Source organism: Gobio gobio (genome assembly GCF_949357685.1).
Source record: "Gobio gobio genome assembly, chromosome: 9".
Classification (NCBI taxonomy): domain Eukaryota; kingdom Metazoa; phylum Chordata; class Actinopteri; order Cypriniformes; family Gobionidae; genus Gobio; species Gobio gobio.
The window spans coordinates 38,525,034-38,541,899 of NC_137115.1; the positions used below are offsets into that span (position 1 = coordinate 38,525,034).

Genomic DNA, 16,866 nt, shown 5'->3' on the forward strand with positions numbered 1-16,866 from the left:
AGCTCAATAGAAAAAAACGCGATTCTCGTCTTTTCTATAACGTATATGATAAGAAATAATACTAATAATATAACCTCCTTAAGTGAATATTGTGTACCGGTTGTCATGACAATATTGCACGAGGCTACTGCGGAACACGCGCATTTGAACAACAGCTGGGTGAGTAAAAGATGGCTTTATTTTCATTTCAGGGTGAACTAACATTATCCCACCTCGTCATAATCAGGTAAGTGATTGTAGTGTAAACCCCTTGACCAAATTGCGAATTGTGGTGAACAACAACGTTACTGAAATAATTCCCCCCCCCCCCCTCGTAGATAAATGTAGCTATAAATTGCCCACGCTAAGTAGCAGTCCTAATATGACTGCTGTTAATGCTATTGTTAAACCGGGACTCGGTGTGAAACTCCATTCACCTTTGCAGCAAAGCAAGTGAAAATGCCAGCGGAGAAAGTCCCAAAACTAAAACTCATTATTGAATCAAAATACAATTTTCCTCTGTGAAATGAGCCTGTGACATGTTGTGACTCCACCCCTCAAAGAATCGGAATCGAGAATCGAAAAGAACCGTAATCGAAACTAAGAATCGGAATCGGAATCAGAATCGTTCAAATCAAAACGATGCCCAACCCTAGCACTAAGGATTAATGAGCTTCTGGGTTCATGAATATTAATCACGTTGTCAGCGCTCATTCAAACTGATTTGTTGAAATCAAAACACAGTAATAGGTGCGCGCCAGCCAATGAGATTCCCGTTTGTGCATTCGTTTCTTCCTGTTTCATGAAAGGCTGAATAATTCCAAATAAACGCCATTATTTTACAGGAAAATACAACAAAAGGATATTGTTTACATGTAGCACGTCAATTCTGTGTGGTATAAGACTCTCTCTCACTCTCTCTTTGAGTGTGTGTGAAACACTGAGCGCTCTCAGTCGCGCGCCTCACACTAGTGTTAAATGTGCGTCAAATACACTGCGCATTCATTGAGTTCAACTGAAATAGTGTGCTTTACCGATCGATTGAGACAGAGCGAATCTCTTAAGCGCTCAGTCCAAGTGCTCAGCGAGTGAAAATACATCTGTATGTACAGGTTCAGATCGCCCTCAGGTAAAGTTAGCCCCTCGTTTAGCTATGAACTCTTCAGCAGCTTCCGCCATAGTTGTTTTCGTTCTGCACGTGAGATGCGGATTCAGTGCCGCCGCTCCCATTGCGCGGCGCTTAGGGCACCGAGTGCTGCGGGGGCACCACAAGAAAATTCTCTCTCCAACCCCCGTTCAGCCATACAAATTGACGAACGCAGCCAACGCGGCCATCATAAAGTAATAACGGCCAGCGGCGGCACTGTGCGGATGGGTCGCGCCATCAACTAGGCTTTATCGTTAATATCGCAGGAAGACAAATTCTTATCGTGGGGAGAATTTTTACCGGTATATCGCAAACGATAAGATATCGCCCATCCCTAGCGGAGATCAATACTGGTCAATGTGTGAGCGTTGAACACTGCGGAGATCATTCAAGCTCAGTAGAAATAAAAAGCCAAAGCATTACGATGTTTAAGCACATGGAGAACACGAAAATAGGCTCAAGTCCTTCCAGGATGTTTACAGTCACCTTTTTGAAGAGCCACTCCACCAAAACAAACTTCTCAGCTTCAAGAGTGCAAGTTAGGTGGCGAAAGAAGATTAGAAGAGATTAAAACAATTAGATTAAACCGGAGATGAACGGTAACGTGAGACCTTCTATGACTCAGGGAGAAATCTTACCTCCTGTTTTATCCCATGACAAAAACTGCACTCATTGAAGGCAGTATCGCCTTTCTTGTCTTGTAACACTGGTTAGTCTTAACAGTTCTAACTAAGGCCTTATGGGAAGGGGCTCTGGCAACCATGATGAGCCCCAAGGGAAGGATTTCTGTGCTTGTTCTTTCATCATGGCATTGGTTGCTTTTATTCAGGACTTTTTCAGATCTAAGACGGGTCACAAAAGGCCTTCTATTTAATCTGCTAAAACTGCAAGAACTACATGCCAAGATATGACCAGTGCGTTTTGATGTACATCCACGTAAAAAGGATTATATAGAATGAGAAACATTTTTTTACAGTGGAGACTTGGATTTATCCATCGGTTGCAGATTGGCTATAATCGCTTATAAACTTCTATGAAAAATTATAGAAGCCATGAATCACAGACTGACCGATCCCAAAGTTGCACTCACTGGCCCATTTCAAAACGAAAAATGGTACAACAATGCTGTGTATAGACACAGAAAAGACAACCTAGCTTGTAAGTAAAAGCTAACAATTCCTTGACTTGCGGTGTATTGTTAAGATTCAGGATGTCGAAGTCAGGGTGTGACGTGGGTGGAGAGAAGCAGATTTTATTGGGTGGGGTGAAAAGCCCAGCATGCGTGGAAAGACTAGGCAGGAGACAGGCTTAGTCTATCAAACAAGAGAGAAGGAGAGTAGACACAGATGGTCCCATCAATAACCCCCACTCTTCCCTCCGCCACCAAGGGTGTTCATCCACTGTTTGGGCACTAGAATCAAGCACAAAGGCTGATGGTCTGGCCGGAGCAGATGGCAGGTATTTGTGGACCTGTGGGGAACAGTGGTACAGGATGCCTCAAGCAGGAAGTGTGGGAATTCTCCGGCAAAAGAGACTTCATTAACAAAAACGGCGGTAAATTGTAATGACATAGCTGTCAAGCAGAGTAATTGTTTTAATTTCTTTCAACTGATTTAAGGATATTATTTAGGTCTTGTTAATAATATAGTTTACATTTTTGTGTATACTATAATTGTCATTTAGTGCAACTGCTAAACTTGAAGCAATACACAAAAAAAAAAAAAGGAAAAAAATGAACATACAGTGTAAAGGGCTGATTCATTTGCAAATTAATCATTTGACTGGGACTTTAAGGAATTAGTCAAACAGAGTCAATAAAATAAATAATAATAAAAAAAATAAAACTGTAAATTTGCTAATTATTTGTTTGACTGGCTTCTTAATGAAACCAAGTCAATGAAATTAATGGACCGAACTAAGCATTCTTGACAACTCGCTTTCTAACTGAAACGACTCGATTATTAGTGATAATCAGAATCCTGTAGTAAACATTGCCATGTGTGTTCAGTCATTTTTCAGTTTGTATACAAATCGGACTGATTAATATGATTATATTCGTGGTTTGTATAATCTGCGCACTTATGAAATAACTGGACATCCAGAACAAGGCTAAACCAGAAAGAATAAAGTGTGAGCTGTGAGTAATATCTTAGTCAGTAGCACTGACAATTACACAAGCCCCAATATAGCCCTGACAGCGACTTTCGAAACACTGAACAATCTTTTGGCCATTTTTAGACATTATCTCATAGTTCATTCATAATTTAGCAAGGTTGGTGTCATTATGATAAAGCAACAACTCAAGTGACAACTCAAATCTCAGTGAAATAATGTAAGATGAGCCACTTATAGTACTTCATGCATAACAAGCCTGTTTTTTTATAAACAAGATTTTGGTTTAAAAAAAAAGAAAAGTGCATTAATGTACAAGCTGAAAAGTATCGGTAACACTTTACAATAGGGTTCATTAGTTAACTACATTAGTTAACATGAACTAATGAATTGCACTTATAAATCATTTATTTATCTTTGTTAATGTTAATTTCAACATTTACTAATGTATTATTAAAATCTTGTTGACATTAGTTAATGCACTGTGAACTAACATGAACAAACCATGAACAGCTGGATTTTTATGAACTAACGTTAACAAAGATTAACTAATGCTGAACAGAGGTGTTGTTCATGGTTAGTTCATGTTAACTAATGCATTGACTAATGTTAACTAATACAACCTTATTGTAAAGTGTTACCAAAGTATCTTTTAGGTTGTGACTGACCATCATTCGCTTTAATTTTTCACATTTTTTAATCATCTTTTTGCCTTCAATTATTCATTTTAAAATAGATGTGGTGTGGAAGATTTTATTTTAAAAGTATAAATATTCCAAATATAGTCTGTCAATGAATATCACAAAAGTCACAAAAGCTGAATGCATAATAATGAGCAAATGATGTTTAAAATAGCTTTAGATGTCGCACCACAGGACATGTCAACTTTGCTAAAGCATTTAATGTCAACCACGCAAATATTTCCCATCTCTATAGCCATATCTAAAAATTGCCGAAATATTACCTCATTCAGCAGCGCATGGGCATTTGTGTTTTACTGGGAAGATGCATTAAAGGTTATGACATTTAATGGGGAAATATTTTCTGACAGGTTGAGTAGAGCGTCCATGTCAGGAGCCAGCAGGGGCAGGCCAGTGAGTCGTGACATGGTAAAATCAAAAGAACGCCAACTGTGCAACATCAAGCAGACAATCTGGCCAAAGAAACCAATGCTATTGTGCTTTGCTAGCAGGCCAAGGGACCAAATTATGAGTTTACACATCTCTGCACTTACTTGCTATTAGGGATGGTACGATTACCGGTTTCATGATAAACCACGATAAAATGTACTGACGGTCGGTTAGTAATTTCATTTAAAATTTAATTATCATTAAAATCGCATTTGATTATCACGATTTTGAAAACTCGCACTATATCCTGTCCAGCCAGCGTCATTCTGGCGCAGGCGCAGCGCGCAACATTGTTTTTTGAATAAGAAATAGAGGTAGAAGGCAGTGACGGTGCCGGGAGGTTCTTCAGCCTTCTAAAAGGACCAAATCTGAGGTGTGGTCATATTTTGGCTTTTACAAAAGTCCTGAGGGAAACTTAAAATCGAAAAAGGTCACCCTGTTCTGCAAGAAGAAAGTCGCTGTAATAGGGGGAAACATTTCAAATCTGCAAACACGGAAGTTGCATTTGAATGAAACGAGAGAGTGTCCGTTGTTATACGTGGATGTGCGCTGTTATAATGCATTGCTATTGACAACGGTCATTATAAGGCTTGTTGAAATGTTTTCAGCGTGTGCATTTGTTCTTTTTTAAAACTTTCATCTCATTTGAACAAAACCGAGATAATATTGAAAATCGTGATAATTTGGGTCACTAGAATCGTGATAAGAAATTTGCATACCGTTTCATACCTACTTGCTATGAAGTAAATCAGCCATGCTTCATAAAGTACAAATAAAACGCTATATTTTTAGAGCAACACACATTTTTAATTTGATAAAAACAAAAATCGCTAAATGTGTCTGAAATACAAATATAACAAATGCATTATTGCACATGTAGGGTGTGTTGTTCACATTTGGCAGGTTTGGTTTGATTAACCCATAAGAACCCGGACCAATTTATCCTTATAGGAAAATTATGGGGCATATAAAACAGGCTTAATGGACCACTTGTAACATGTTTCTGCAGTTGTTTTTGAAATACAACCCCTCCTTGTGAGAGATCTGTAATGTTACACATATGTGACATTGGGCGTTTATGATACATTTTTTATGTTACATATATGTCACATTGGGCATTTTTTTCTCAGTTTTAAAAAAAAAACATATAATATTTTTTGTGCTAAATAGCAGTTTTTTTCTGTTTCTTTTCTTTTCCACAACATTTATCAAAATTATGCATATTATTAAAAAAATATTAACTAAACATATCAAGCCATAGACGGATCTTCCAACACTTATCCCCTGCTTGCTGATTTTGTTGTCAGTGAGATGTAGACATGCTAGTAGAGTCTGAAAACAGTTGCGTAACATTTTGTCAGCCACCATGGTATGTCATTTTGTCATTTTCCCAAGTATGCATGATTTTCTGACATTTGGTGCAGATCATGCGCAGATCAATACCAATCAATATTTCAATTATATTAAACAGTGCTGTTAACATTTTTCTGAGTCCCAGATTTTATATAAAACATAGAGAAAATATATAACACTAAAACAAATATTGAATCTGCTAAATTAATTGAGCAGCTCATTAATATTTTTCTTAATATGACAAATACATAACATCAAAATTCCACCAACTGTTGAAAGGCTAATAGCCCGATGTGACATATATGTCACCACTGTTTTAAGGTTAACAGCCCGATGTGACATATATGTCACTACAATATTTTCATAACTTGTTTTATATCAATTTGTTTAAAGCAGCACTAGGTAACTTTTCAACCTTCATAATATATTTTCAAAACTCTTGTGATGATACATCGACTTACAATAGGTTGAATGACACGTCTGCCATAGCCTGACGGGGTCTGTATCGTTTTTAATCGTACTTTTAAACTTCGGGTTTCGGGTAGTAACCTGAGAAAAAAAAAGAACTACAAAATTCGACTGCTTTACGGCATATACGTCACTTTCACCACCACCATTGTCACATGACTGAACCTGGGTGTTTGTCACTTAGGGACTTCCTGAGTTGAAATTTAGGGATATTGCTTTAAAAAGACCTTTCCAGATAATCACCAATGTTTGTGACACCCGTGTCTCTGTGGGTTCTTATGCTTTAAAATGAACCTTGGTGCTATTGCTGTCAATGCGGTTCATTTGAATAAATGTGAACGCTGCCATCTGAACCTTGTTTACACTAAACAAGTGGACCGAGACCCACCTTTTCAAGCAAACTCTGGTGTAGTTTGACTGAAATACCAATGCAACATGGAGCAAAGACACCTAAACAAACCAAAAACAGGATGGGATGTCACAAGATTCAACTCTAAAAAGGACAGAATGCTCAAGAGTACCTGGTTGTACTCGACATTGGAACTACGTTGCCCAAACACGTTATCGGAAATAACAATGTGACAATTTCCTCACCGTGAAATCCTAAAATATGGTCAGATTTATGTGTTGGTAAGACTAGCTGTTAGGTTCTCCTGCAGCTTTATATGGAGCAACCATTGGGATTCTCTGACCTTTCAGTCATAGCTGGCTGACCTAATAACTCTAAAATAAGCTTCATGTGACTCATGATGATGCTAAAGCAAACAATACGAGTCATTGCCAAGCTTATAGATATAGCAGCGCAGAAACAGCATGTGGAAACTATGAGCAAAAGTCATTACAGACTTACTATGTGTTAACCTTAAACTTGTTATGTTCAAAATTCAAATACTTGATTACTAATAGGAAGCAAATCTTTGAAGTGCATAAAATCTCTGATGTCCTAATACACATTACTCATCTTACTATGCATGATTTATCCCTATTCCAGAAAACACAAAAGTCTGTCTTCGTAATCTTCAACAAAATAGGACTTTCCTTTGCAGCTGACATCCCAAATCCCACTTACTTCCCCCTCCAACCCGCCCCATTCTGCCAGGTAACACCCACTATTCATAATCCAAACAATTGCTAATGAATAAGACATGCCATACTTTTCATTTCACTTTCCAAATAAATCAGGTTACAGATATAAAATGTTTGTGAATGCCATTTACTTTTGACTTTATTAGCTTCCCAGCCGTATTGAATCAGAAAATAAAATAAATAATCTAAGCAAAAATAATATGATGCATGATCTGTGATAGCCAGGATCAGGATAAGAAGACTGCAAACACTAGCCTAGAATACAAACAACACGCCACTTAGGACACAAGTCCTCGGCATAAGCCGATAAAGAGGAATTCCAGGCACAGTTCAGGCCTTTCCTCTCACTCACAGTATCACTTTCACAACAACTACAGTGTTGTAGACAAAGTAGTCGATCCCAAAACATCCCAAGTCAGATTGAAGGAAATGTAAGGAAAGGTAATCTGACTGCATCAATGTGACACAAATTAGACATTACACCACTGCGGTATTCAATTACTTTAGTACAAAATATTTTTGGTTTCAACAAAAACAGTTTTGGAGGGCCAAGAACCACAATATGCACAATATTCAAATATCCAAAAACCACTGGAACAGTGTTATATATTTTGTTGACTTGTGTATATACATTATCCAAAATGTTTCCAAGAATGTTTAAATTCAGAGAAATAAGCAAATTTAACCAGGACACGGACCGTGCGTCGCCTATCAATGACATCATACCTGTGTTACCCTCGATTTACGGTTTTATTTTGTAGAAACCATGGAAACACCGAAGACGCTTTAATATATTATGTGTTTTATTAGACAGGTGAGCAGCTGTGTGGATATATTCATCCACAGAAAACGAATCATTGATCTATAACTCAACACAGTTATGCCGAGTTCACACTGCCCGATTTTAGCCCCGATTTTGACTCGCCGACAGGTTTCGCGAACAAAACGCAGACAAATGCCCGAAATCATAGGCAAATTGGTACTTGTGCACGTAAGTGACAATCGCACGGTGTGAATGATCAAAGACATGGTCAGAGAGACTCGCCCGTGAGATATCTGGACCTGTTGGCGATTCAAAATACTACTGTGTGAAATGTGTTCTGACTGAAAACGACATTGGCAATGACCTACAGCCAATGAGAGCGCAAGATATGGGCAGCGGGAAGTTCGGGGAGGAGTTATGGACCAGAATATCAGTATATTAATAGATATATTTAAAATTCTATCCAACAGAAACAAAGCACAAACATTTGCTTGACCAGCCACAACAGCAGCACGTTGCAAAATTATTTGTTTACCTCAAATTCTCTTTGCAGAACACTATCATTGCTCCCTAGCCTGACATTGTCATACTCAATTCTAGTCAGAATATGAGTCTGATACTGCTCCGTTGAGCTGTTATGGGGCATGTTTCAACCGAACCAGGAAAGACCTCAATTGGATAGACCTACAACCAATCAGAGCAACTGAGCAACGCATAACGTTAGTTGTCAAATGTCAACAGAACTCAACTGCGCACAGTGTTGCCAAGTCCATGGTTTTCCCGGGGGCTGTTTTTCCATGTCCGCGGGTTGAAGCAACCCCAATGATGTGATATTTAGACCCAAAAAATGCTAAATTTTAGCAGGCAACCGTTCCAAAAAGACTAATTTTACCCCCCCCAAAACGCCATTTTTTCCAGAGAACCCCCCACGAAAAGCTAGAATAAGTAAAAGAAGAAGAAGTTGAGTGTAAACAATCTTTGCCGGTGTTGTAAAAAGAATTTAAGAATACACAGAGTACTAATCAACACGATCATCATTTCTGGGAGAAAAAGTGAAGGTGAATGCATATACGAACAAGTTCTCTGTTTAGGATTAGAACAAATTCAACCCAAGCACTCTTTGGTGACGTGGATGCTTACGTTACTATTGCTCATCTGTCCATCATCGTCTAAAGCCCGCCCTGGCAATTTCATTGGTCCGAACAGCTCCTGTTCGGGGATAGTTGCTCCACAACGGATCAAGTCCAGACCGAACTGGCCGACCTCAAATGTTGTGGGCGGAGCTAAGTTCGGCTGGCATCCAGGCTAATTGCTCCCTGTGCCTCCAAACATTTCCTCTACCAAAATCTCTTTCTCCTTTTCGGTGCAAATCAGCAGACAGATCATTTGGATCGCAAACTTTCAGCAGTCTATATGTTTAATAACAATTCCAGTCTCACGCGAGAACTCCGGTCTGGAGCACGTGTGATCTCGCACTGTTTACATGTCACTTCTCGAGTGTGTTTGGTTGTGAAACGTAGTTTGCGGACGGGACAGAGCTGTCGGCGATTCTTCCTCTTGTACAGTCATGCAGTGTGAAACCCCCTGTTGCTGATCCATCGCGCAGTGTGAAAACAGCACAGAAACCATCAGAAAGTCATGCAGTGTGAAAAGAGCAGTGATCCAACGAGTTTGAAAATCGTAATTGTTTAAAACTCATTTTCATGATTTACCGCGAATACCATATTTTACCATGCCTAATACAGGGTTTTTCCTGGGTCAAAAATGGTCTTCGGTGGTGTCTGACAGACATGGTCATCCACACACACAGTAAAAAAGTACCCTACCCACGTGATCTGTGAGCGCAATACTGACAATACATTTAAAATAAATGCAAAGAAACCATTTGTAATTTTTGCTCATCTTATTTTGACATCTGATATTATGTATGATCTCTACCTTGATGTTTGTTTCTTTTGATCCTCATTTTTTACACTTTTTACTGATAATTGTTTTGGTATAATCATATCAATATTAAAAAGTAGCATTAAAAAAATTACAAATAGCCTAATTTTCTACCATATACAATTTTGTAAAATTATCAGCTAGCTAACAACTTTGTTCTGGTCTCACCTAACTCCAGTCTACACTAAATTATATTTCACTGCACATTGTCAACATAAATAAGCTGAATGACTGTGGATGATTAAACTAATTCCTACTATCCACTCTTGCTAAATGGGGTAAGCACACTTGTTCTCGTTTCAGATGTTCTGAGTAAATGAATAAACTGATTCGTTCGTTCAGTGTGGGACGGATCAGTTGTTCTAACCAGTCGCTAAAATGATTCGATTCAAAGGAGTCATTGGTTCGCGAATCGTACATTAGCAGACGCGTTGTGTGCGAATCCCGTCTGTTAGAACATCGCGAAAGATTTGTCAATACAGAATACACTTCATAACAGAATATAATGTTTTCCCGTTTATTGAAACTTATGTTTTGTCAGCTGGTCAGAGAAAAGTCAATGTTTTTTGAGCGCAGTTCACACTCACGGGAATTCAAGGAAAAAAAATATCCGAATGCGGCACGTGCAACATGGATTCGGTCTTCCGACCTTTTGATTTTGATTAATATGTGAAATATGAACCAATATGTGAAATATAAGAAGACATCGACAGAAAGAGAGAGCGGTCGCGCGGGGGAGGAGCTCTCTGCTCGTTCTCTGTCACTCATTTAACACTGCCATATCACACGTGCAATAGTCATCTATTCTACACTCATAAATCACAATAACTCATCAAATAAGGCTTTGGCGGGCCAAAAATTTGTCTTGGCGGCCGCCAAAAAAATTTCAATGCAGGAAAAACCCTGTAATATCGATCTAGCTTACTGCAGTGTGCAACAAGTGTCTCATCGTACCCGCCGAGCGAACGCAAAGAGAAGCATTATAACATAACTTTCAACACACTCAAATAATGTATCTAATATGATAAAACAGCGCTGCGTATGCATGACCGGAAAAAGCAGAAGCGGTCGTCTGCAGTAGGGCTGCAACGATGCGTCGACGTCGTCGATGACGTCGACTACGAAAATACGTGCGTGAAATGCGTCGACGCGTCAGCGGCACATTATTTACGTTCTAGAATGGAACAGAAGATCTAGAATAATGGCAGCTTCTGCTCCCGGGCATAGTGAAAATGATCATTTATCATATAAAGCCAGACCGCGACATTCAAAAGTGTGGGAGTACTTTAAACAGAAGCCGAATAAAACTGTGCTTTGTTCGCTCTGTAACGCCGGTTTCACACTGCGCGCGGTGGCAGAGCAGGAGCTGTGCGCGTGGAGAGCGGGAGCTTTCACACTGCCAGTCAGTGTTGCCAAGTCCGCTTTTTTTCCCACGGAATTGGGCTACTTCTACACTGTTGCCGCGGGCTGTGTCTCATGTCCACGGGTTGAAGCAAAAAAAACACACGTATTTAACCCCCCGAACGCGATGTTTACCAGAGAACCTCCCCGAAACGCGATTGGGCTAGTTTTGAGTAACGAATGGGTGGGTTTTGTTGTGTAAACCTGGCAACCCTGCTGCCAGTGTTCTCTCGCGCAGCTGAACGCGCCACGCGTGTATTGCAACATACGGTCACATTTTCCGGGGTTCTTCTCCGACCCCTGTACGTCTCGTGCTTTTATTTATTATGGGCTGCATATATCTCCTGTTAATGCGACCCGGTTCCCCTCTGTCCCAAACACATATGCATAATAACATGCTGTATATAGGTAGTTTGCATGATTAAAGTAACATTAAAGTTAAGATATGCCTCTAGCTTTAATCATTTAAATGTGTCTTTGAAGTTTGGGCAAAAACTTCTGGCAGCTTTAGTCGTTGTTTATGCACATGTATCTTCAAAATAGACGACTAGTTATACATTAAAACTATGCTGAAAGCTCCTGTATGTGAACCTTTTGCAGATAGATACAAGTGCATTTTCGTTTACTATTGACACAAATCAATAAGTAAATCATACTCAACTACTATAGTAAACAACTTTTCCTAATTAGGCCTACTCTGTATACATTTTATGATGAATAGTATCATTATATATTATGTTTAAAAAGCTTCTTGTGTTCATATATTTCATTATAAAATGGCATACTATGTACACTACCCTTCCTGAAATACAATTAATATTGTCATCATTCATTGATTTCATGTTAAAATAATATACAAATTCACTACCCTCTTTGAAATACAATAATCAGTAAAAAAGAAAAATAAGACTAATCTGGAAAAATAATCGTTAGATTAGTCGACTAATCGAAAAAATAATCGTTAGATTAGTCGACAGAAAAAATAATCGTTAGTTGCAGCTCTAGTCTGCAGCATAATAAAAGCTCCGTCATCAAGCTACGCGTGCTTGTTTTGAATAAGCGACCTCTAGCGGCGAAAAATTACATATTGTTTCTTTAAAGTCAAACGTACCTGATATGGACAAAAAGCATAATAAGACAACTGTCAACATTGCAACAGCATAAAGTTTGTGCTAGAACAAACCTCCCTCCTTCAGTCATGGAAAAAGGCATGACTGTTAATCTGAGGGGGGTTTTCATGTTACTACAACCCCATTTGGCTACAACACAAAGCTAATGAGATGCTCTGCACAGGCGGATTCTGTGCATCATGCTGTTATTAACAGTCTTAGTCATCATCAGAGCGAGGGGATAGAGACATTCCTGCCAAATGAGCACCGCTGCTCTGACAAACGCAATGTCATGATACCGACGTACCTCTCTCTCGCTCTCGCACGCTCTCTCCCTCTACATAAATAATAGGCATTTCTGTCTGCAAACAGCCCTGGAGGACTCAGCCCTTGGGGTGATGTCAAATCCCCATGGTTACTACAATGCAGCAACTGCCTCTTTCCTGTGATAAGGATGATGATGCTCTTGAGACGAAAAGGAAATAGACCATCCGGCTTAGTTTGCTGAAAAGTAAAAGGGAACCTTTTAAAAAGTTCTGAGAAGACAGGGAGCAAATTCGGCAAACGAGTTTCCATTACTGCTCCAGTCTTTTGCAATCAATGTAGCCGATGAAATATTTTTAGGCACAACTAGAATTATTTTTATTTATTTTAAGAAAAAGGTGTCTGTATAATGAGCAATAATAGAGACATTTTGAGTGGCTTTGGGGAAGGGACAGTGAGTAAGTGAGTGGGCATAATTGCAGAGAACAATATTAAAAAGAGGGTCCTTGCAATTACTCAGTCAATTACTTGGTGTAAAAACTCAGGCATCATCATCTAAATTATAAAATGGCTGCACGCCATGAGAAAGCACAAACCTCATATTTCTATGTTCTCCTTTTAGGGTTAAGAGTGTATTAACTTTCATGAATTTTCCAGGCCTGGGAATCATAAATTTAAAATGACCTTCTACTTTTTCTGAGACTGCGGAGACCCATATTCTGTAGCATTACTTCCACAGATGAAAATACTCAAAATAGAATGAAAAACAAATAAACTCAAAACAGAAAAGCATTTCTGCTTCATTACAGATGAAACAATGAATTATGTTGAGCAAAATATGTGCATCAATGACAATCCATTACTGAATACACAATAAACATGGTTTCAATTTATGTTTTTCTTTTATTTATTTTTTTACTTAAGTGTAAGATGCCTAGGTTGATTATCTGGAGATCAGAGAAAAGGTCTCATTAAAAGACATTAAACTTTGCCATAAAAAGCAGCATTTATATATATATATATATATATATATATATATATATATATATATATATATATATATATATATATATATATATATATATATATATATATATATATATATATATACACACACACACACATACAATTCATATTTGAAAAAGTCCATGTGGCATAATATGAAAGAAGCCATTTTTGCTGTCATGTGACAAGAAAACCACAGAGGAGAAGAACCTTTAAGCATTAAAACAATTTGAAAAATGTAACTTAATATTTTGACCTTTTTATGAATAGGCATTTTAAATGGGTCAAATGGAGTAATCCCAAGACAACACCTTGATTTGAAAATAATGATCAAGTTCATAGCTACTTGATGTTATACCACTTGACATTTTTAGCCAAAATATTTGTAAAAACAATATTATAAAATGAGTTTTAACAATATTATTAACCATTCCTTCTTTTTTGTAATATCAACCTTATTTGTCATTGACCCAACAACATGTGACAATCTTCTTGTTTGCAAAAAGAAAACAACAAGATCACCTGATTTACATTCTTCTGATTCTTTACACAAAATGCTCAATCTGTGAATCAAACTATTAGCACGATGCTCAAGTGATCTGTTCAATACTTTCACTGCACCACAGACTTAACCAGCCATTCAACTAACGTTACTACTGCAGTTTATTGTTCTTACCTTTGACTTGAGTCTCGTAATCTGTAATGATCTCCTTTTCCTTTTTAAACTTCATAGGATTCGACATTTTCAATGGTGAATAGTAATATCAATATTTCAGTTATGAGAATGTTTGTAAACTGGCTTGTTTTGGGGGCTTTTAGCAGCTATAGCAGCAAGTGCATCCCAGAGATTTTCCAAGTTGCTCAGGCGGAAAATCCCAAAAGCCAAACCCCGCAAATGTTCATCGTCCGAGTTCCGAACGATTCCGTTGGTGATTCCGCCGTCAATGCTATCAAAACAGAGCGCGCGCTGGAAGAGTTTCCTCCCAAACAAGTAACCCTTTCCTTGGGCAAATGTCCACGGCTTTTTCCAGCGAGAGGAAATCCAGCCCTTCAAACTATCTTTTAGTCACCCGCCGACGGACCTGGACAGACACAGCAACATAATGACATGTTACACAGGGCTAGCGTGATTTTCAGCACCCTTTCCTCGCGTCCGTGTGACTGTTTCACTGATTCTGACTGACCTCAAAGCAGCTGGAAAAGCAAGTGGTTGGAAATGGGAGGGATTGGAGGTGGAGGGGGTGCACGTAGCGGAAATGTGAACGGGATTGACAACTTTTCGAACCAGTTGTCCCCGAAAGTAATTTTGTGTTGTCGTTACAGATTTAGCACTTCAAAATGTTGCGTTTTGATGCGAATAAACAAAGTTAAACAGTTTGAAAACTTATTGTGAAATGTGATTTTGAGAGTGATGTATGCTGCTAACGCTTCTAAACGTTACAGTCTCAATCCTTTAAAAAGTGCATATGATGTGGTAATGACTTTTAAAGTTGTAAAGTAAGCCTTGAAAATATTTTAACTGGTTTCAACAACTAGTTTGAGTAATGCTAAAGCAACGCACCAGTGTGTGTTGTGTAGGACGTCTAGTGGCCAGTAAATGTAATTACACGAAAATAAATCACTGAGTATGGCAAGCCGTTTTAGCTTAAAGGAACACTCCACTTTTTTGAAAATAGGCTCATTTTACAAGTCCCCTAGAGTTAAATAGTTGAGTTTTACCGTTTTTGAATCCATTCAGCCGATCTTTGTATCTGGCGGTAGCACTTTTAGCATAGCTTAGCATACATCATTGATTCTGATTAGGGATGCACCGAATATTCGGCCACCGAAAATTTTCGGCCGAAAATGGCCCAAAAGTGCATTTTCGGTTTTCGGCCGAAAGACTTTTATCACCGAAACAACATGGCCGAAATGTTGTGATGACGCAAACAGAAACCGCGACCTGCACGTGCTTGTCTGAAGCAACATGTCTGCGGTGAGGACGTATTTCAGTATATCTGAGAAACACCAACGTCTGCTCCATGCACAAGTACTGACAGCGAGAGCTCATGTTCTCGATGAGAAGAGGACCAGACTTCACTGTGAACCCGAACGCAATCTTTAACAGTGGGCATGTTTTAAGCGCGGAACACACTTCAATCTGGCGGCAGCGCGCGCGTGAACGCGATCATCTGTGAGCGCGACCGATCGTCTCTTCCTTAAGAATAAACATGAATGAACATCTAAGGTGTGTTGAGGATACATTACAACTTACTGTCACGTATCATATGTGGTGTAATCGCTCAGTCAGTGTTTCAACGGCAGAAAGACCTCAATATAACTGCTGTAAACTAAACAGTCATGTAGCATCATTTACCTCAGGCACCTCAGTGTCCACAGCTGTTAGTTCACTAGAAAAATCAACTCTTTCACTAAATATATGACCTATATTAGCCGTTATATTCTACTTAACCTGTTAATGAAATCTTGATTATTTCATGTATGTTTAAATAAAATGAAAGACACTGAGTATAAATGATTATATTTCAACAACGAATTGGATAAAAACTATTTAATAATTAGATCTAGAAGTTATTGCAAAAACTGCCTTATGTGATGTGTACATGTTTGTGTACTATGTTATTTGAGTGTTGATTATTATACCTAAAAATACATAGCAACTGAATTTAGGCTAATAGTTTGGGCTCTGTTTTTAACCTTTAATATTAATGTGCAAGTAAGGGCTCCCTATATAGTTTAGAGCAATATATTCAATAAACTTTTAGTTATAATTTAATTCATTTAAGGACAGATACTTTTTTTTCAGTAAACCAATAAAAATAAATAAAAAGCCATTTTGTAAAACTGCTGTACTGAACCGTCAGTTTTGTGTACCGCTACACCCCTATTCTACAGTTAACATATGGGCTATGGCAGTCTTTGCTTTGATACACTATTATGTTGAAGACCTACAGAGAAAATAGTTGTATCTTTAAGCAGATGCACTTGTTCTGAATGCACTTTCTTGTAGTAGTCCTACAGAGAATTTTTTTTAATGCACTAGACCTAAATGCACATTGTTTTTAAGAGAGAACATTTAATTTTATAACCTTTCTGTAGGCCTGT

The 16,866-nt window shown here is 38.3% G+C and overlaps 1 protein-coding gene across 5 annotated transcripts in view; it reads right to left on the minus strand.

The window, feature by feature from the left end:
- Positions 1-14,969, minus strand: part of srgap1a (SLIT-ROBO Rho GTPase activating protein 1a) — a 137,519-nt gene extending 122,550 nt beyond the window's left edge. For 3 of the 5 annotated variants that reach the window (XM_079825531.1, XM_079825530.1, XM_079825533.1), the window contains exon 1: positions 14,438-14,969. In XM_079825531.1, the coding sequence (XP_079681657.1) occupies positions 14,438-14,504 (67 nt within the window). In that variant the 5' untranslated portion in view covers positions 14,505-14,969. The remainder of the gene's footprint in view (positions 1-14,437) is intronic. The other 2 variants (XM_079825532.1, XM_079825529.1) reach the window with 1 other exon arrangement.
- Between the last annotated feature and the right edge of the window lie 1,897 nt (positions 14,970-16,866).